General features: G+C 39.2%; 1 protein-coding gene across 8 annotated transcripts in view; it reads right to left on the bottom strand.

Annotated features, from left to right (window-relative positions):
• Positions 1-20,179, bottom strand: part of VPS13B (vacuolar protein sorting 13 homolog B) — a 426,148-nt gene extending 405,969 nt beyond the window's left edge. For 6 of the 8 annotated variants that reach the window (XM_014879771.2, XM_014879766.2, XM_088154940.1 and 3 more), the window contains exons 1-3: positions 19,979-20,152; positions 19,085-19,262; positions 10,701-10,844 (exon numbers count right to left, since the gene is read on the bottom strand). In XM_014879771.2, the coding sequence (XP_014735257.2) occupies positions 10,701-10,844; positions 19,085-19,231 (291 nt within the window). In that variant the 5' untranslated portion in view covers positions 19,232-19,262; positions 19,979-20,152. Of the gene's footprint in view, positions 1-10,700; positions 10,845-19,084; positions 19,263-19,947 lie in introns of all 8 variants that reach the window. The other 2 variants (XM_014879767.2, XM_088154920.1) reach the window with 2 other exon arrangements.
• Between the last annotated feature and the right edge of the window lie 617 nt (positions 20,180-20,796).

Here is a 20,796-nt window from a genome sequence, read left to right as displayed (position 1 = left end):
TAGAGCTAAATGGGTTGACTGTTACTTGTGCCCTATACAAGTTTCCACAACTAAGGTATGGGAAAATGCTTCAGTCAGAACATACTCCCAAGCATAGCTTGCACCTTCTATGCCAACAAATCTCTAATCCTAATACATTCCAGTTCCAGGAAAAGTCTCATAGGTTGCAATCTAGCTCTTGTTTTCAGAAGCAGTAGCCCATGTGCAACAAGCTCATAACACTTCAACTTTCAGCAAATGAAAATAAATATTTTCCATCAACAAAGATAGTATTGAAAAAAAAAAGGAACATGTTTATAAACATTCATTGATTTAAAACTGAATTTTGAGATTCTGAATTCTCATCATGCTATTTCCCAAACAACTCAGTTTTGAAAATGAACCCGTTCTGCTGCTTCACTCTCTGTGTTGAGTAGCAAATGTTAAAACTGCCAAGTGCATTGACATGGCATCGTGATATAGACATTGGCTCTTGGACACTCTCTTGGCCCAAAACACAATTCTTGGAAAAAAAAATAAAGCACTGGCTATAGTTCAGAAAGATCAGTTTATTAGGTCAGCTGATAGCTACTTGGTATATAATTTAGTGGAATGAGACTGATCAGACAAGGGTACACTTAGACAACACTTGGATAAGTGAAGAGATTCCAGAAAGAAGAGGAATCAACTTCTACAACCAAGAGTCAAAGCACAATTCTAGTTAAACTGGAATTCTAAGTAGAAAGGAAAAAACTAGCTAGGAAGTCAGTACCCATAGTTAAAGGATAGTTTATTTTTTAAAAACCCAACACACATAAAAGAACAGGATAAGAAAAAAATAGGGGAATTAAAAAAATAAAAGTAGCGAGAACCACAGATTGATTTAAGTGTCTGCCCAAAAGAACAAGGCTTTTAAACAGTACAAATCCAAAACACATGTCACATAAAGCACTGATTTCTGTTGAAATACATGTTGATCCAGAAAACAGCAAGCCCCATATCCATATCTATTCTGGAACAAACCTATGCAATAACTGTGTTTTAGTAATCAGCTCTGAAAATATTTTCTTCAAAGCACAGGAGAAAATAATAATATATTAAACTACTAGGTCTGAAATATTATAACAGATTCAATAAATTCAGCCCTATGCAAGATTCCCAAAAAAATATACATACATGGAAAACTACTCCAACACATCTAAAATTAGGATTACTTTTTTCCAAAATACGGCATCCAAAAAAGTTCCACCAAAATAAGTGAGCTATTTCTCAGCTAGTCAGGTGTTCCAAGGCAAGTGGAACTCTTCATGTACGTGTGCTACCCTCACCTGATTAAACAATATGCTTAGAATTACCTGTGAATATATGAAAGCTAAAAGAATCACCAGCACTACACCAAAAAAAACCTACCCTTCCTGTCTTGGTGTGACTTCACATCCACCAGTTTTCTTTAATCTCTTCTCACCTAACTCACTTGTCCATTTAGATGCCTCAGCAATCCTTCACCTCCTACACTCATCCCCATTATCCTTTCCTCTTGCTACTCGAGAAAGACAGAATTCCAATTGATGTTCCACACAAGACCAACCAACTTCAAAACTCATGCTCCAAACAAGCATTGTGTACTAAGCTAACAACACCATAAATCTGATACAAATTTAGTGCCTACTTTTGCAAATATACTTGGGACACTATAGCAGGTCAGAGTGGACTCCAAAAGAGCTCTCTTGATTGCAGGATATGCACATTTCAATCTGGCTGCCTCAAACTTTACAGATGAAGGAGAAAATTAAAGCTGCAGTCTCTGCAGCTGCAAGGCTTCTCAACAGCCTATAGAAAGGTCATAAATTAAGGTACAGTACCAGCACCACACAAGCACTTAAAAAAGACATCAGACCCCAAACCTGGGGCATTGATTTGGCCGTTAAAAGGAAGTTCATGTACACTGTGTATAAAGAATTGAGACATTAATTTATATAATCCACATTTACACATAAGTAAATATATTTCTGTCCTTCCTGGATTTAAAGGACAATTAAGCTGTTTTTTTGGAGGGCAATAAGTTATTTAAAACTTGAAAAGTGTTATTTCCTTTTTGGCAAGGGCAAGTTTCCCTACACACAACTGACATCTTAAAAAGGCAAAGAGCCAGCCTAAGCCAATATACCCAAATAGTAATAAAAAACCCCAAACAATTCTTAATTCTAAATACCTAAATTTTAGAAAAGCAAAAAGGGATCTTGGGATAGATGGCAAGATGCCTAGTCCACATGCATAAGACAAACCAACTGTATGAGCATACTAAAAGATTGAAGTACTAGCAATTATGACAAGGCAGCTAGGGAACCTGAGGCCCTGAACCTGAATCCAACCCCAATAGCTGGCAGACATTACTAATGCTGAAAAAGAGTTGTTTTTAAACAGCAATTCTCCATTGAGATAGCAGCTATAAGAATGCAGCCATTCCAAGTTAGCTTTTCAGCTACCAGCACTGCATTATGGGGGCTGTCTTTCAACCATTTTTTGAAAACCAAAGAAAACCACCAGTTTAGAAAGAGATAGTTCAGGCAAGATAAAGAACAAGACAACAGGAATTTGAGCTTTACCTCCAAAATGTGAAAAACAGAAAGTTCTTGCTCTCTACCAGTACTGCAATTGATTCTACAGTACATAGGAGCACAAAATGAACACCAGCAAAAGTATGAGGTGTCTATGCATGATAATGAGACTATAACCTTGAGGTGTATTAGTACGAAGGACAAAAGGGTTTCATTGGCTCATGCCTGGACTGAGTTTGCAGGGCAAAGTTTTGGTAGCAGGGATCTACAGGGGTGGCTTTGTGAGAAGCTGCTAGAAGCTTCCCTTATGGAGGTAATGCCAGCTCCAAGACAAACCTGGCACCAGCCAAGGCCATCAGTGATAAATATCAGAGAATAGATTTAAGATTAAAAAAAAAACCAAAACTATCGGACAGAAGCGATTACAGCCAAAGCAGAGAGAAATAAAGGCATGGGAGTTCAAGAACCCTGAGGACACCAAGGCCAGAGAAAGATAGGGAAGAGGTGCTCCAGGCATGGAGCAGGGATCCCCTTGCAGCTCATGGTGAAGGAGCTATGCCCCTACAGCCCATGGTGGAGCAGAGATCCACCTGCAGCCTGTGAAGGAGCCCACACCAGGAGAGCAGGAGGAGGCCTGAAGGAAGCTGTGATGCCATGCAAAGCCCACACTGGAGCAGGCTCCTGGCATCACCTGTAGACTCATGGGGAGAGGAGCCCACAATGAAGCACATTTGCTGACAGGCCTTGTGATCCCTTGGGCTGTTCCTGAAGGACTGCACCCCATGGAAGAGACCCACACTGGAGCAGATCATGAAGAACTGCAGCCCATTGGAAGGACTCACATTGGAGAGGTTTGTGGAGGACTGTCCCCTGTGGGAGGGACCCCACTCTGGTGCAGGGGGAGAAGTCCTTCCACTAAGGAGCAAGAGGCAGCAGTGTGATAAACTAACCACAACCCCATTCACTATTCCCTGTGCCACTGGCAAGAGGAGGCAGAGAATCAGGAATAGAGTAAAGCCAGGGCAGATCAGAATGGTGGGAGAAGGTATTTTTAAGATCTGGGCTTACTTTTCATTACCCTACTCTGATATGATTGGTAAAAAATTTAATTAATTTCCCCAAGTCAAGTCTGTTTGGCCCTTCATAGTAACTGGTGAGTGATCTGCCCCTATCTTTAGCTCAACCCATGAGCCTTTCATTATATTTTCTCTCCTGTCTAGCTGAGAAGGGGAGTGAGAGAGCTCTCTGATGGGCACCTGACAGCCATCCAGGGTCAACCCACCACAATGCCTAAGAAAGAAATTTCATTGACAATCTGAAGTACAGCTGCACTGCTTGGTTGTTACCAGTGTCCATTACCTTCCTTATTAAGTATCACTGCATCCTCATATGCCTAAAATTTTTTCAATTGACACTGAAGTCTTCTTGACAAATAATCTCATACCAGAATGTTCTACTGTTGATACAGAGTTCAAAACACTGCTAGAAGTACAATACGAGTGAGTAATAATTTGCTGTCTCCTGTCAATGCAAAATACATAGATGTCAAGCATTGGTCTTTGCCTGTAATATGGGACATGCTGGACTACAACAAACAGTTTTCCTTTTTCTTCTAGTTTGAGTGAGATGACATTCTGAGAAAGCAATTCCAGAGGGTTTGCAGAAAGCCTACTTCTTAAATCATAATAAAAATTAACAGACAGATAGAAATCCATTATTTTAGCAGCTCAGATCCTACTTTCTTACCAAATAAACCCTTTTCTGAACCCTTGGATTAGAAGCACATTCAATTTTCTACAGCTTCAGAGGGCACTAGAGGGATGTGCTTTCACAAAGGTGAAGAGGAAGGGAAAAAGTGGTGCTTGCACATGTCCATAATTAGATGTTTCATGAGATGCCTACTGCCACAGACACACTAACTATGAAAAGCAGACAAGCAGGCATTAAACGAAGGTTAGATACAGACCAACTCACACAAGACAGTTCTCATTTCAATTAACAGCTGTAGCACATTCTCCTTTTAATGTGCTCTAGGAGAATGGTAGTTTGACCAAAAAGGTATCCAGCCCATTAATTCTGAGACAAGCCTGTAACAGAGGTCAAACCACAGTAAGCCTGAACAGCCAGGAGATGTCTTCAAAATCACAAACTTGGTCTGAACACCACCACAGAGGTACATAGAAATCTTGTTCAGAAAACAAGATGAGAAAAGGCAACATTTGCTCTCTAGATTGCTCCAGCTGCTACAGGAACTGAAGGGAAAACTGCAACTACACACAGCTCCTGGCAGCTTCCTTAACCTGCAACACCTATACCAATACAGGGCCACATCCTCACCTTACTCTCTTCACAGCATGCAAAGTGCATTCATTTGAACTAGCTATTGAAAATCACTGATGTTACACAGTCTTAACACCTGCTGTAATACTGAGCAGCCTGATTTTAAAATTGTAGAATCATTTAGGTTAGAAAAGGCCTTTAAAATCGTCAAGACTGTTAACATCAAAAGATTTTCTTGACAAGAACTGCATTCAAAACCTGACCTCTTTGCAAGAATACAGTCCCAACTATATTTATGACTGCTTTTTCTGTCCTTGAACCTGCTATCACAGTAAATATGCCTGACACTGAACACTCATACATCCCCTCTCTTGCTTGGTCACCCACTGTTTGGCTGCTCAGAAAAGCATCTTCCCAGTCTGTTCCTTCTCACATAAAGTCACATGTGTTCTCAAGATACTGGGACAGCTCACTATGCCTTGTCCCTGTGGGTGTTCTCAGGAGTTAGGTACAGCACAGCTGTCACCCAGGACTGCCAGAAAGCAGAAGTGCTTAGTATACAAATCTTGTTCTTTACCAGAAACATCTAAAAGCAAGGCTCACACCTAAAAGCAAGGTTCATTCCTCCAAAGCAAGCAATAGGATTAGGTCAGAAGTGCCACACTATCTCTGCCTATAGGCAGCACACCAAGACTGAAAAATCTCCTAGGAGCCAGGAATAAGCACAGAAGGAGTCAAGCGAGATCTCTCATACCTTTCACAGCAATGAGTTTCAGACATTTGAAATCACCATTATTTAGCCCTGAAAAGGACTCAAATAGAAATACACGGGCAAATTCACATGAAAACTGCCCAAAATTAGGAACATATTAATAGGCATTCAGGTAAACAAGAGAGGTATTCAGACTGAGGCAACACAAGGACAGTGGCAGGACTCCTACAGCTAGAGTATTAAGAAATACACCTGAGGGAGTCTTTGAACAAATTCACAAATGCAATTTCTTCTTTCATAAGCAGAATTACTGCAATCTAAAGCATCAGAGACTTTATTTTTAAAGTCTATTAAAGTGGTTAGTAGGAACAAAAATAGGTAAATTACACGGTCACTCTTGCGTGCCCAGCTAGTACATTGTGAGTATTTATCCAGCATTAAGCAAAGCTGCTCATCTCCTCCTCAGCCTCTCATTTGAGATCACTGGAGAAAGACAACAAAGTGTCTGAACCAAATGCTGCAAAGCCTCTTCTAGCACCTGTTAGAGCCTCCCTCTACTACTTCCTCTATGGGAAGAGTAAGTTTACTAAATGTTTTTGCAAGACATTTGTGGGGTGTGACATCCCTTAAAAGGATAATATCCTTGAAAGAGAACCTCCTACCTAAAATACTTTTGTTCACAATTAAATCATATTATTCTATAAAATATATTTATATTTTTATATATATATTATGTATTATAAAATAAAACAATTCATAGAAAACATAAGAACTCTTCAGACAGGAGTTCTTGACAGAAATGGCACAAACCCCAACAAAAGACTGTCAAACCTTCCAAACCTTTGGAAAACACCAAATTAGAGCCCGATTTGCATGAAGCAATTTGTTTTAATTCACAATAATATGCAAAATTTTTTCTTGTTACTCATATATACACTAATGTATATGCATGCACACAGAGAAACATTAAATCCTCTTTTTTGTTATATTACTCTATTAAAACACAAATAAGAGCATCATGAACTGACTGCTTAATAAGAATTTCATATTCATCCTTAAGTTGACATGATTTAACACTAGCGGATAACAGCTTGCTTCCTACAGAATAAATCTTGATACAATCTTCATCTTAAATTTTGCTAAAACTCACTCAGATTTACTTTCATAGTAGTATATTTAGTTCAGCAAGTATCAAATTATATTTATTTAAAAAATAAAGACCTTGAGCTTGCACATGAGCAAATAAAAAGCATAAATGTGAGCCACTAAAGACTGTTTGTTAAGTCTTCTAACTTCAAGTCTTACCATATTTCTGCTGTCACAGCACAACAGACTTATACACTCAGATGGAAAAAAACCAGCACTGCTTGTCCATACAGTCACATTCAACTGAACTACTACAACCTACGTGAAGAAAAAAAAATACACTAAAGCACTGCTTCAGATCTGGAGCTAGCTTTACCACCTAAGCAAAGACTTCATATAACTATACCCTCATCAAACACAAGACTTCTGTCTTCCCCTTCAAAGACCTTCATAATCTGTCAACATACCTTATCTCCCATCTCAATCATTTCCCGGTCAAGACCAATTTCTGCTTCCAGCATTCTCTGGTGTTAGTCTCTACCACGTGTCAGGCAGGAATGTGTCTGCTATTCTGACAGTCGTGCTTGTGGGCTGCTCTCCAGTGCCTCCACAAAGTTATTATATTCCTTCAAAACTTTCTTTGCCTCATGAAAGGAGCAGTGCTCAATTGTCTGTATGCTGATCTAAACTGCTTGGTTTCCCTGTGCCCCTGTAAGTGCTTCAACCTAACAGTCTTCCCCAATTCCATAATTAATTATCCTTGGAGTACAGAGAGCCTTCATACACATCAGCATATTTCTGGTGCATTGTGTTCTGCTTAAAGGCAAGGACTCAAATATGAAGAAGTAATATAAGTTACACATTTCTCCTTGATCTCCTCATTTGCACCAGTTCCAAGACAAAAAAACACAGAATTCAAGGTTGAACATGAAGAATAGTCTCGTGGTTAGTTATAATGGCAGGAAGATGAAGAAAACAGACACAGATTTACAGGCTTGTCCTTCCCAATCTTCACTACCTGAATTTAAAGCCTCTGGTTTGGGCATGGAGATATCTTAGCACTGAGAGGGGAAGAGAAACGAGTAAATAATTTCAAATATATTTTTAAAAAGAGTGTATTAGAGCAAAGAGTTAAGAAAAGTCAAACAGGACAAAGGGAGAAAAACCTCTTGGAGGAAAAAGAGCAATCTATACAGATTTTTAAAAGTGTTTCCAATTCTATGTGAAGCCCAGAGATTTAACATATAGAGATAAATACTGGAACTTTAGGCACTTTCTAAAACAAAATATAGCGGTCATGGAGAACAGTGTCAGGATAGTCAATTACTATAACCTAAAGACAATTCAAGCGAACTTCAGAATCACATTGAAGTGTTTAAGAACAGATTTAAAAATCATAACAACATACTCGAGAACATACTTAAAACTCAGTGCTGCAGAAGATTAGGTCAAGAGCAAAAAAAGAAGCCAGGCACAGTTGCAGTGGGCTGACAGACATCAAAAAGCAATGTGAAATACCTCACAGCCAAATTCAATTTCAAGTACTGACACTAACCAAGTCATAACCAAAAGTGCACATACAAAGCATGTTCACTAGAACACCCCTTTATTCACTGCAAAGTTGATGCACTTCAGTTTAATTTTCTTGTGAAGTATCACATTTAACATTTTGGTTTTAGAAGTAATAGTATCGGATGCAGAAAAGGAGTAAAAATTAAGAAAAGCACAGAAGAAAAAGGGGGAAAGACGTTCAACATGTCAATACCACTAATTCTACAAAATTCTGGATTTTGTACATCATTAAGTGAACTTACCACTTACACAACAGTTCTGCTTAGAAAGAGAATTTTTGCATAAAACTAGAAGTTGAGTCATTACTGTCTAATCCAAACTTAGCTGAGGAGATGCTGCAATAAGTACAAACATCAAAAAAACCTAACTAAACTAACACTGAAGCTGAACTAACAATGACACGGCAAGACATACATACAAAAGCACGCCAGGGAACTGATATTCTTCAAAAAAAGTGAGCCAAACCCTCTCTTCCTTTTTACAAAATCTGTAGAGTCCACTGGACAATAGCTTCAAACAATGCTGTTGTCCAATGTCCACGTATTTTAATCTTCATATATCTTCAACAGAAACATTGTTTGAAATAGCACCTTTCCAAAGAAAACACATCTCACTAAGTTGAGGTCAAGAACTTTATTTTTTGCTCAGGTGAAATTATGCCTGTGCTCATTAGAGGTCTCACTTGAGGAAGGAAATACAGGTCAAGCCAATCAATTTGAGAACTAAACCAAGTCTTCTTGCTAATTATGCTCTTCACTGACATGAAGTTCGTGGCAGAACAGTTCCAACTGGAGCTAAAGTCGCTGAAAGTTATTTTACTACCACTTTCCACAGAAATACTTTATTTCATTTGTATTCTTTATGACAATTGGTTTTAGCCAAGTACACTGCCATACTTCAGACATTTTCAAAGAGTAATTAAAAAAAACCTCAACCTGTCAACTTTTTAAACCATATCCTCAGAAAACAGCATAAAAATGTTTTCATCTACATTCTTGTTAGTCAAGGATAATCCTTCTATGGCACAGACCCAAATTTTACCCTCCTGAGCATACATACCAATGAATAATTTGTTCAAATGTCAGTTGCAATTTTCAAAACTCTTTTCTTGCCTCTGAATCTTAAACATCTGTAACAAATACTTGTGTTTTGAGAGTGCTTTACGTTCATGACACTTGACCTTTTGATGTGTGCACCACAAAATTTGAGTTTCAAATACCACACAAGCAGGAAATCTGATCATTTCAGCAGTAGCCATCTGCAAGGTCCAATATCAAATATTAGTTCTGGGTTGCACAAAAGTCATGGGCTACAAATCTTTTTCTGGAACTCATAATTAGTTGCAATTTGCTGCTTCCAAAAACACACTTCTCATGGAACATCTGGTCTCAAAGCCTTACCTTAACATTAGAAAAGTACTTAATATTTGGCTGGTGGTGTGTATATATGCACATCCACATATGCACACAGATTAAGTGTAACTACAGAATGCAAGCATATCCTCTGTGGGTGGCTACAACTAGAGATTTCTACTCCAGCAAAAAAACCTCCTAGTTCTGTAACTGTAAAAGAATATATCAAGAAATATCAAACAACAGGAAAGTGTTTTCTAATGTTCTTTCTGCCTTGTATCTAGTTATTGATGTTAAATGTTAACAGCTCACCAAGCACCCTTCCAAACACTTGAGTTTTTCACAAATTAGGATTTTCGTTTGCATGATCCTTAATACAAGTGAAGCACTGTTGAAATCAAAATGTGAGCAAGGCTTTAAAAAAAACCAAGCAAAACAAACTTGTAAGCCTCTCTAGAATAAAAGTACCATGCTGATTAAAAAAAACCCCACAAGTTCAACATTAACATAACCAAGTACGTTTGGTTAACTAAGTTAGACATATGACAAAAATTGAGGCACTGCATAGTTCAGCTTCATTATGTCAGAAGGAAACCTTACCTGAGCCTGTGAAAACAAACTAATGCACAAATTATTCTGATCAACTAATGAAGACCCTTACATACAAGAAGTCTTCCAAGTACACTCATGCAAGCAGTGTAATTTCTGAAAGTAAAAATTATCTAGACTCCAGGATCTTCAACGCATTCCTTCAACAACTGCAACACAACTTTTGAAAAATGCCCAGTGCTGAGTTGTGCTACATACAGCTGACTCATGCAACCAGCACTGCCTCTTGGGAGACAGAAGCCGGGAGCACACAGGATGCTACACTGCTCTTGAAATCCATTTCTTCTCTAGGCATAGGAAAAATCTGACAGAGCACTATTAACTTGCTTTCACATCTGCAAGAACACAGCTACAGCTAATAAAGAGTTTAAATATAAGCATAAAGGATGATAGTAGCCATGACAAGAAGAAAAATATTAGCCACTCAGAAAATAAAAGGGATCCCAACTTCACATGTCAGATTCTTCAGAAGACTTTCTTGAGAGTGACCTATAGAAGCTCTTATTCTCATGAACATCACAATGCTGGAAAAGCATTCATCACATTTCTTACCTGAGCCCCATCCTTTAACTTCAAGATGCATTCCATCGTATTGATAGTGATGACAACTGGTTCTGATCCCAATTTTGTCCATGGCACATGAATCCGAAGTTCATGAATATGCCCGCTTAAAAAAGTAAATGGCAGTTTCAGCTCCTAACAACAACAAAGAATGCAGAATTAACTACTGAAATACATCAAAATTCCAGACATATTTGTAACTCAAAATAGTAATGTCTTATCACAAAACAAGTCAAAAATTATTCTCCCTCCCCTAATCAGCAGCGTGCCACAGGCCTTGGCATGCATCACTCACGCAATCAGTCAAAATCAGTCTGTTCAAAGGAGACATTTGGATAACCACGTCCCTGATAATAAAAGATAGTTCAAAACCACCTCTCTCTCACACATGAAGCTACTTCAAAATGTTTCACTATTAAAAATACAAGTAGAAACAAACAAGGTGAAGATAAAAATTGAAATTAATGTGCAACAAGTATTATCACGAAGAGCAGAAATTTAGAATTAAACATTGACAATGCCACAGCAAGGCAATTTCTTTTGAAACATTTTAGTGCTTAAGCGTTTTAAGAGCTCAGTTCCCTTAAGACTGGCCCATTGTTGCCCCTTTCATATCAAACTGCATTGTAAATATGAAGTTATTAAATTTTTCATTGGCAAAATCAGACTCCTGCATAGCAAGGTCTAACGTAGATGTCTCACTGGTTTAAAAACTTGCACAAGTCAGTCCAGAGGTTCTAACAAACGCCTGGACACTCCATCCAGCACAGATCACAACTCTGCAGAACAGCTCCAGGGAAACAGCTGCTGCTTGCAGCAATTCAGAAGGAAATAAGGAGCTGAAGTTTAGATTAGAGGTACCCAACGAAGTAAATTGGTGTACATACAATACAAAGTGTACAAAGTGTTGCAATTTCCCAGTAGCTTCAGGTGTTTTCCTGCAAAAAATGAGTTCAACACTTAACCAACAGAAGGGTCAGGCTAGAGAGCTGGTCCCAGGACTAGCAACCAAGATTTGGAATAATGAAAACAATTGTTTATTGTAAAATAAAGAATCAATATTTGATATGTTAGAATTTTAAGTCAGCATTCTCAGTACTAAGTATTCTAATGCTCAGGTTTCAGGGATGCTTCATCTTTTCACCTTTCTAATTTCATATTCTGATATTTTTTACTTTCAAGTTTTAATGGAGAAAAAATGACACATCTTCACTTCAAGTTGCTTATAGCCTGCTGTTTTCATCATCATCTTAGATGCTGGGAACGACAAGTGAAGTATGCTCTCAGGTCGAGAAATAAGTGAATCTAAGCAGGGAAGCAGTTTTGGCAAACATACAATGACCATATAGTCCAACTGCCTGACCAATTCAGGGCTGACTACAAGTCCAAATATGTTATTAAGGGCATTCTCCAAATGCCTCTTACACACTGACAGGCTTGGAACATCCACCCCCTGTAGGAAACCAGCTCCAGTGTTTGACCACCCTCAGTAAAGAAATTACTCCTAATGTCCCATCTAAGCCTCCTGTGGTACAGCTCTGAACCATTCCCACTTGTCCTATCCCTGAATACTGGGGGAAGAACTCAGCATCTCCCTCTCCATGTCTCCTCCTCAGGAAGCCGTGAGGTCACCCCTCAGCCTCCTTTTCCCCAAATTAAACAAGCCCAAAGCCCCCAGTCCCTTCAAACGGGACATTGCCTCCAGTCCTTTCATCACCTTTGTTGGCCTCCTCTGGACACATCCTCATCCTTTCCCCTCATCCTGCAGCTGTGGGGCCCAGAGCAGCACACAGAGCTCGAGGTGAGGCTGCACCAAGGCTGAACAGCTGAGACACCTCTGTGACCGGCTGGTGAGGCTGAGTTTGATGTACCCCAGGAAGGGGTTTGTCCTCTGGGCTGCCAGGGTGCATTGCTGACTCCCACTCAGCCTGCTGCTGACCAGCACACAGAAGGTCTTCACTGTATTTTGGTAAACTCAGAAACATGAACCTTTGTTCAGGACTCCAGAACTATCCTGGCAAGCCAGGGCTTAAGCACCTTTGCCCCTTGGATCACTTTAGGTACATACATCTCATTCAACTCAGAACTCCTATGAATGATGTCACACAGAGAAGGTCCACAAAACTCAGAAATCAAGCAGGCAAGTTACTAGCAAATTTCAGACAAACATTCTACCAGTGGATCCAGACAGCCTCTTTTCCTGCACTGCTTGACCCTAGACCTATTCCTGCTGTACAGAACTTCTATATTAATAAAATTTGTTGATGTGATAAATGTGATTCGTGCTAATTAAGTTGTAACTATATTAACAAAATTGTATTTAGATCAATAGAAGACAATTGTTACAGAGTGAGAAGGGGGAGATGGGTGAGACAGGATAAAAGACATCTTACAGAGGTTGGGAGTCGAAGAAGGAGGTTAGAAGAAAGTCAGATAAGAATAGTAGAAGGACGGAGGTCTGATAAGCAGCATCTAGAAATACAGCTTCAACCTTGAAGCTGTCAAAAATGGAATGATTCCAAGCATGGGACTTAATTAAAGTCATGTTATGGAAAACATCTGCTCAGTCACACAGGGCGCCTGCGCTACCTGCAGGTCACACCTCGGTCACTGATGAAGATGATGAGCCTTCACCGGAAATAAGACCCTAAAAAGGATAAGAGACCCCCTAACCCATTAGTAGAGCATGCGCCGTGCAGTATAGTTACATAAATTTTAGGAATAGAAACTAGGAGGAGCTTTCTAGAAACTTCTGTAACTTACAGTATATAAGTGGGATTGTTAGCCTGGATGCTTTGATACGTGAGGAATGGCGAGCCACTCCCCGTATCCCCGGTCAGAGGGGGGCCCCTCCCCGGTCGGTTTTGCTTATGCTTTATACGAACCTCAATTATACTAAATTACTTACTGCCAAATTTTGTATATTCTTAAATATATGCACTTTGATTGTTTCATCTCCAATACTTTAATTGTCATCTCCAATACTTTGATTGTATTCATTTTGTTACTATTAAAAACTTACTATTAAATTTAATCTTGTTGCTTGATAAATTGGGAAAAATAGAACATCATTCATAACAGTGACAAGGGCATTTTGCATTTACTACTTGATACGTATTAGAAAGTCTTAAAGTATGCCTAAACAATAGTTCTGTGAAGCTAGCTAATGTAATTTTCTTGCCTAAATATAGGGAAATAAATACATTTACCAGTGATAAATTTATGAATAATTTATATATTATCAAATCTTAGTAATATGCTTTGAAAGCCCCCTAAAAAGTTTTATTTTCTTAAGTGGTTACCATATCGTAAGTTCAGAGTTGAAATGACCACCATTTACATCTGTGACAGGTTTGCATCTTTGCAAAGAGAGTCTTTGACATAACTAGAGGCAAGTCAACTATTCTTACCAATACCCACACCATCATAGCAACAACAGCTGCTAAGAGGACAATTTTAGGGAACACTTTCCCCCATTCTTCAGCTGACACCCCCTAAACCTTTCTACCGGTACTATGAAAATTTTATCCTGTATCCAGGAGCTAAGAGTATTGTATATTCACTGATGACAAAATTCAGAGGAGGAAACTACACAAAATTATAGCTCTATTTTTTTGCCAAAGCCTTCAGTTTGTAAATTGGTTTCTGGGCCTCAATGAGTACTGATTAATTAAGTTCAAAAAAACCACACCCATCTCATACTAAAAAAACACTTGACTCCTTCTTCAGCCATGCTTACACAAAGTCACACCCAATTTCAAGTCCCCATTCTAAGAGATGACAGTTTCAGACTTTCTCATTAAAAGTTCAAAGAAAATTGTTAATTTGTTTTTACAAAGTGTTTTTTTCTTCATCTCGTTCGCTACAACACTTCAGGATTTCAGCCAAAAGCCTCTCCTAAAAATTCAGCCCTAGGCTCACAAGCAACACAAATAAAATTTTCATCCAGACAGTTTTAGTTAAGACACTGAAAAGCAAATACTGGGCTGTTTAGCTACAGATCTTGCTACACGATTAATCATACAATAAATTAAGTAATGTCTTTTGTCCCAGAGTTGTTGTTTTTTTGGGGGGGGAAGATTGAGGACATACATGAAGTGTGACACAGAAATAAATTACAAAAAAACATGCAATCTAAAAGTACATTACAACGTAAGAGACAATGCTTTCAGAGATCAAGACAGCAAACTACCACTGTGAACAATAATAGAAAAAAATTCCCATTCTGGACTTGTAGATGCCTAAGTTTTTGTCACTCATCAATACCACAATGTCTATTTAGATCCTGACTTCTCTTTGCTTCAAAAGGCATTCTAGAATAGCTGTTTTTCCACTATTTGCTGGATGGATTTAACACATTCTCACTTTTGTCTAGTTAACTGTAAGATATTGAAAGAAGCAGAAGAAGAAATTATTTCAAAATAAAGGTGATAAAAGCAAATGCACAACATATTTAGAAGACAGTTCTTTCTCAAAGGAAATTCATATATAAATGTTATCTGACATTAAGGAAACCCACTGTCATGGTTACAGCCAGGGCAATTAGAATAAAGCAATGTAGAGAACTCCTTGTTGTTCTATTCAGTAGACAATACAAATGTGTACCAAATTAAGTAACTTGTTCATAACTCAACAAAGACGATTTTTATTCCTCCCTGTTTCCTATGCAGTCTTTCTCCCTTCATTAAGTAGTGCTCGAAATTCTTAATATTTCCTTTATACCCATGACTGATTAGACTTCGCATTTTAGATTTTCCATTTAATCATATAAATCCTTCACAAAAATATATATTATTAAAACCAAACTTCTGGGCTTGATCCATAAATAACTGACTAACATATAAGACTGCAGACTAGATGATCATAATTCCCCTCTGCCTAAAATCTCCCCTTGTTCTATAACACAAGACTCTTCTAAAAGTTGGGGTGATAAGCAAGTACTTATTCTCCACATCACTATTAACTCAAATACCTTTTCTTCACAGTCAAGGCTATATTTCACAAGTAACCAGTGGCACATAACAGAGACCTAAAATAAGGATATTTCAATGCTCCCATTTCCTTAAAATTATTTTAAGTACCTTAGAATTTTTCATGTTTCTTTCTATACCAATTCTTTTGGATATGAAAGATCCACATTACAATAAAATTCAATAATCTTTAGATCAAGGTATCTTTTGTCTTCCAAAGACTACTTAATGTTTCCCTCCTGCATTTGCAAAACAGCTAAAAACAAATTATGGGACTATACACAAGCAGCAAGAAGAGATCACGATGTATGTTAACTTTTTGGCACTACTATAGCAACACATATACTACACACAAGCTGGTTACCAAGTTCAGAAGTAGGTCTGTTACCTCTGATACAAAGGAGACATCACACAAAACTTGACAAAAGTGCTTAAAGCGCTTTTCCAAAAAACACTTTAAATATTTAAAGTGTTAGTTTCAAAATTTTATTACAAATTTCTTTCTTGAAGTAGTTTTTGTGCAATGTGCATATTATATACAGATGGAAAATTTCTTGGACTGTTGAGTCTTCTGGTAATTGAATCATTCAGGACAGGAAAAATATCAAAATTTTATTAGATTTAATCTTGAACTAAAGATAATGATTATTAAATCAACTGGCTATTCAGAGAGTGACACAATTACATACAACAATTACACTGTACCTAGAAAATTCAAGCCAAGTCCAAACTAGTACTTGACTTCCACTACAGAACTGGTTTGTACAAAAAAAGGGGGGACAGAGAGAAGGACAGACCCTAAGAGTTATTACAATGACATTCAGCCTAGTTTAATGAGAGCATAACACTTACATAAATAAATGTAAAAAACATGCAAAGTATTTTCAGGTACTGGAACATTCTCTTCACATTTGATAAATTTTCTATATCAACAACTGTATTTCATCTGATTTCAAGAGATACTGGTTCCAATTTGGTCACAAAAATAAATTAAAATCTTCTGTAAGACAAAAGGCAGTTTATGTTTTGCTCTCATCTGTCCTTTGGGATTCTGTTTGGTGGCTCATCACAGCACAACATGACCTGAGAACACTAACATCAACTAAAGTGCATGGAGCAGGAAGCACACACTTGTCCCGAAATCTATTACAAAGTGCTTCGTCCAGGTAGTTTGGAACCTATGCTAACACTCCCTAAAAGCCTTGTATAACTCCACAGAAGATGGAATTCTCTGGAAATATTTAAGGTTCTAGACAAATACATCCAGGACAGGCGGATTTGTATCTAAGAACCTGAAGCATGAAATTAAAGCTGTGTTCATGTCAGATAAGGAGCAAGGAACCAGGCTGGGGATCACAACCCAGAACAGAACAGTGCTAAAAGAGCAGAGCAATTAAGGGGACTAACTTTGTGTATCATGAATCCATCAGGGAGAGAACCCAACTAAAATGATATATACTGGTAAATTTTAGAGAACAGCTTTTCAAGGGAGCTCCTGCCACCTGCAAGGGCTTGGGGACTTCGCATTACCCCACACTGCTTACTCAAAGAGTTTTGCTGAGCAGAAATAAACAGCATCCCCTTCACAAAAAAGAGGAAGACACTCTAAATACAGTCTGTGGGTTTAGACAAGTTCCGAAGAATAATAAGAGCCAAATGAAGATAACTACATTTCACAAACAAATAATCTAAAAACAATGAATACGAGCTAAATTTTGCATCCATCACACATTCACAATCCCATTCAAATGAACATGGGTACATATGGTAATATTTGTCACAAGAGCCATGACATTATCAGGTTGAACTGGCTATTTAGAAACACAGTTCATAGACAAAGATGAAGCAAAGGATCACCTACCAGCAAACTGCAACTACTGGAAAGGGAACACCACCAATGACAGAAGCAAAATTCTTATAGTGTCAGGTAACATAGCAAGTTTGATACATCCATCGGAAGTCATCATTTGATTTGCTATTAGGACAAACTTGTTCTCAGCACAGCAGAGCACTGAAACAGCTTACCCAGAGAGGAGCTTCCCACAAGACAGATTTCAAGACCCAGCTGAAGTAAAACACAAGCTGGTCTGACAATGCTGGCAAGAGCCCTGCTCAGAAGAGGAGGTTGGACTAGATGACCTCCAGAACTCCTTTCTGATCAACCCTTCTTTGTACGTATACATTTTAAAAGGCTGGCGGGGGAACACATCCTAAAGAACATCAGCTCTATGGACAAGATTAACAATTAATAGACTTGAGAGAAAATACACAGACTATGAAATACTTGAAGGAAGACAAGTAAGGTTCTTTAAAAAGCAGAAAAAGGACAAGATCTCTTGTCTCCTCCTCCAGAACAGGATCAAGATTCCTAACTGGCCATGTGTATTTCTTTCACATTTAGAAGGTGTTCCCAATAGAGACATGCAGTCACCCAAGCCTATTCCAATGCCTCATAATCTGACACATAAATGAGATTTCCATTTATGTATAACCTAAGTCTCCCAACATGCAATTTATTCAATTGCTTCTTGTCAGATCCAAGTAATTCTTGCCCTATCTTGTCTCACCTTATTTTAGTCAATATTAAAAACACATTCCCTGTATATTTTATTCTTCTTTCAAGGGATGTATCATCTAAATTTCCTATTCTTTGCTGCATTTCTCTCAGCTCCTTCACTTGGTTGAACTACATCTGGCCACAGGACTCCAGCTAAGCCCTGCTACACCATGCACAACAGAAAGCAGCATTATCAGTCTCACACATTCAAGCTGTCAATTCAGATAAGCATAAAAGGAAACCATCCCTATGCTAAGACTTTACTACTGCATATTGACAGCAGGCTCCAAATTCCATATCTAGTGTTTTACTTGATCAACTTATTGTTTCAAGGCTAAGTTTTCCTGAGTCTTTGATTAATCCACAGAAACCAGATTTTCAAATCTATTCCTCAATTGCTATTAAGTTTAGACACAACTGGAACGATGAAATCTGAAGTTAGAAAACTATACAAAGAGCACAAATGGGTTTAGTATGCATAATCAAAAAGAGATCCCATTTTACTTTGTGACCTTTCAACTTAGTAACTATGTGTAATTATACTGGAAAAGCAATTAAATTAACGTTCCTACCGTAAAACAATAGTTACTGAAAGAAATATGTCCACAAAAAAGCCTCTCTTCACACTCCATAACTTACAGAATGTGTAAAGAATTACCATTCATTGTGAAACAAATGGCAAGAAATTAAAGCAAGAATAACTAAATGCAGGGGAGAAAAATACTTGCATAAGAAAGAAACCAACAAGCACTAAGTTATTACTCAGCTGTGCAGAACAATCTAAAATAATTCGGCCAACTTATTTTAAATCAAAGACATGGACTGTAACTGCTATAAACATAACATACCTGTTCAAGTACATCCAACTTTAATTCAAGTTTACTAAGCACAACATCTCCTCCCCAGAGTGATAACTGCAGATCTGAAGGCTTCAAGTTCTTTATGTAGCGATTCACATAACTCATCAAAATAGGAGTTACATAGGACTCCAGCATTCTGGAAGATCTCTGTATTACAGGTCAAGCACTAGGAAAAGAGGACAAGAAATTGAGATGTTAGTCAAATTTTCAATAATGCAACACTCTTATTTTTTGAATGTGTGTAAATAATTCTAAATATCATTTATAGTCAGAGTTTCACATAGTTGCATAAAAAGATAAAATGTATAGAAATGTATAGAAAGATGCAAGCACGCCTATTTTCATTTACGAATTTTCAGGTTACACATACATATATATAAGTATGTATGCACATGCACATATACGTGTGTATATATATATATATCCACATATATGAACTAGAAACTGGCTTGTTCAAAAGAAAAGCCAACCAAATAAATGAAGAAACAGAAAAGGTGATCGAGCAGCCCACCATACTTTCACATAGCATTTAAGTGACAGGAAAACTCCTTTTTGGAGTCATCAAAAGGATAAACTTTGATAACATCAAAAAAGGGTAACTCCTAAATGATAAGAGTCCACACTAGGTATCGCCTTAGATTCACCTCCCCGGTCTCAGCACCGTGTACAAGGCAACCCCGCCAGTTTCGTGCCAGCCTGAACTCCAAGAAACCAACATCCCTCATGAACGGAGCTGATGTTATGTGAAGGTCTGCCATCACTTCCATCCCTCCCCACATCCTTTCCCAAACACTCGCCGTCCTGAGGAGACCCTTCCCCGTCCCGTCACCGCCACGGCTTCACTCGGATACCTCCACAAACCCGGGAATCCCGCGCCCGTACCTTCGGGACACATCCTCGCACGTCCCTCCCGCGGGCCCATGCCCCCTCAGGGCCCCTTTACCTGGCCCTGCACAGCGCCCCGAGGCTCCGCGCCCACCCCGGGCCGGCCGGGCCGCGGGAGCGCCGCGCACGCAGCGCCTCGGGCAGCGCCTCCCGCCCCGGCTCCACCGCTCGGGCGCTTCCGGGTTTCCTGGCGCATGCGCGCTCCTCCGCCGGCCCTCGGCCGGAAGCGTTCGGCGCGAGCACGGGGCGGGGCCAAGCGGAGGCTCTGAGGGCGGTGAGGTCACGTGTGCCGTGTGGGGGCGGTGCTTCCCCGTCCGGCGTGCCCATGTGGCGGAGGGAGAGCGCGGGCTGTGGGGCAGAGTCACAGGCAGTGAGGGAGATAGGGGAATGCCTCCGAGGTCATCGTGTCCGATCTGACCTAACAGCACCGTGTCAATTATACGTGGCACTGAGTGCCACGTGCAGTATTTACTTAAATACCCTCTGAGACGATGATTCCATCGCTTCCCTGGGAAGTCCATTCTAGTGTCAAATCACCCTTTAGGTAAATAAATTCCTGCTAACGTCCAACCTGAACATCTTCTGTCACAGCTTGAGTCTATATCCTCATGTTCTCTCCATTTTTTTTCTGGGAGGAGGTGCCAATTCCCGTCTGGCTACGCCTTCCTTTCAGGCAGTTGTAGGGAGCGGTAAGATCGTCCTTGAGCGTCCTTTTCTCCAGGCTAAACAACCCCGGCTCCCTCAGCCGCTCCTCATAGGACTTGTCCTCCAGACTTCACCAGCCCCGTTGCCTTTCTCTGGACTCTCTCCAGTAC

This window comes from Sturnus vulgaris, chromosome 1 (genome assembly GCF_052056855.1).
Source record: "Sturnus vulgaris isolate bStuVul1 chromosome 1, bStuVul1.hap1, whole genome shotgun sequence".
NCBI classification, from domain to species: domain Eukaryota; kingdom Metazoa; phylum Chordata; class Aves; order Passeriformes; family Sturnidae; genus Sturnus; species Sturnus vulgaris.
The sequence above is the reverse complement of the archived record's forward strand: the minus strand, read 5'-3'. Positions and strand labels throughout refer to the sequence as shown.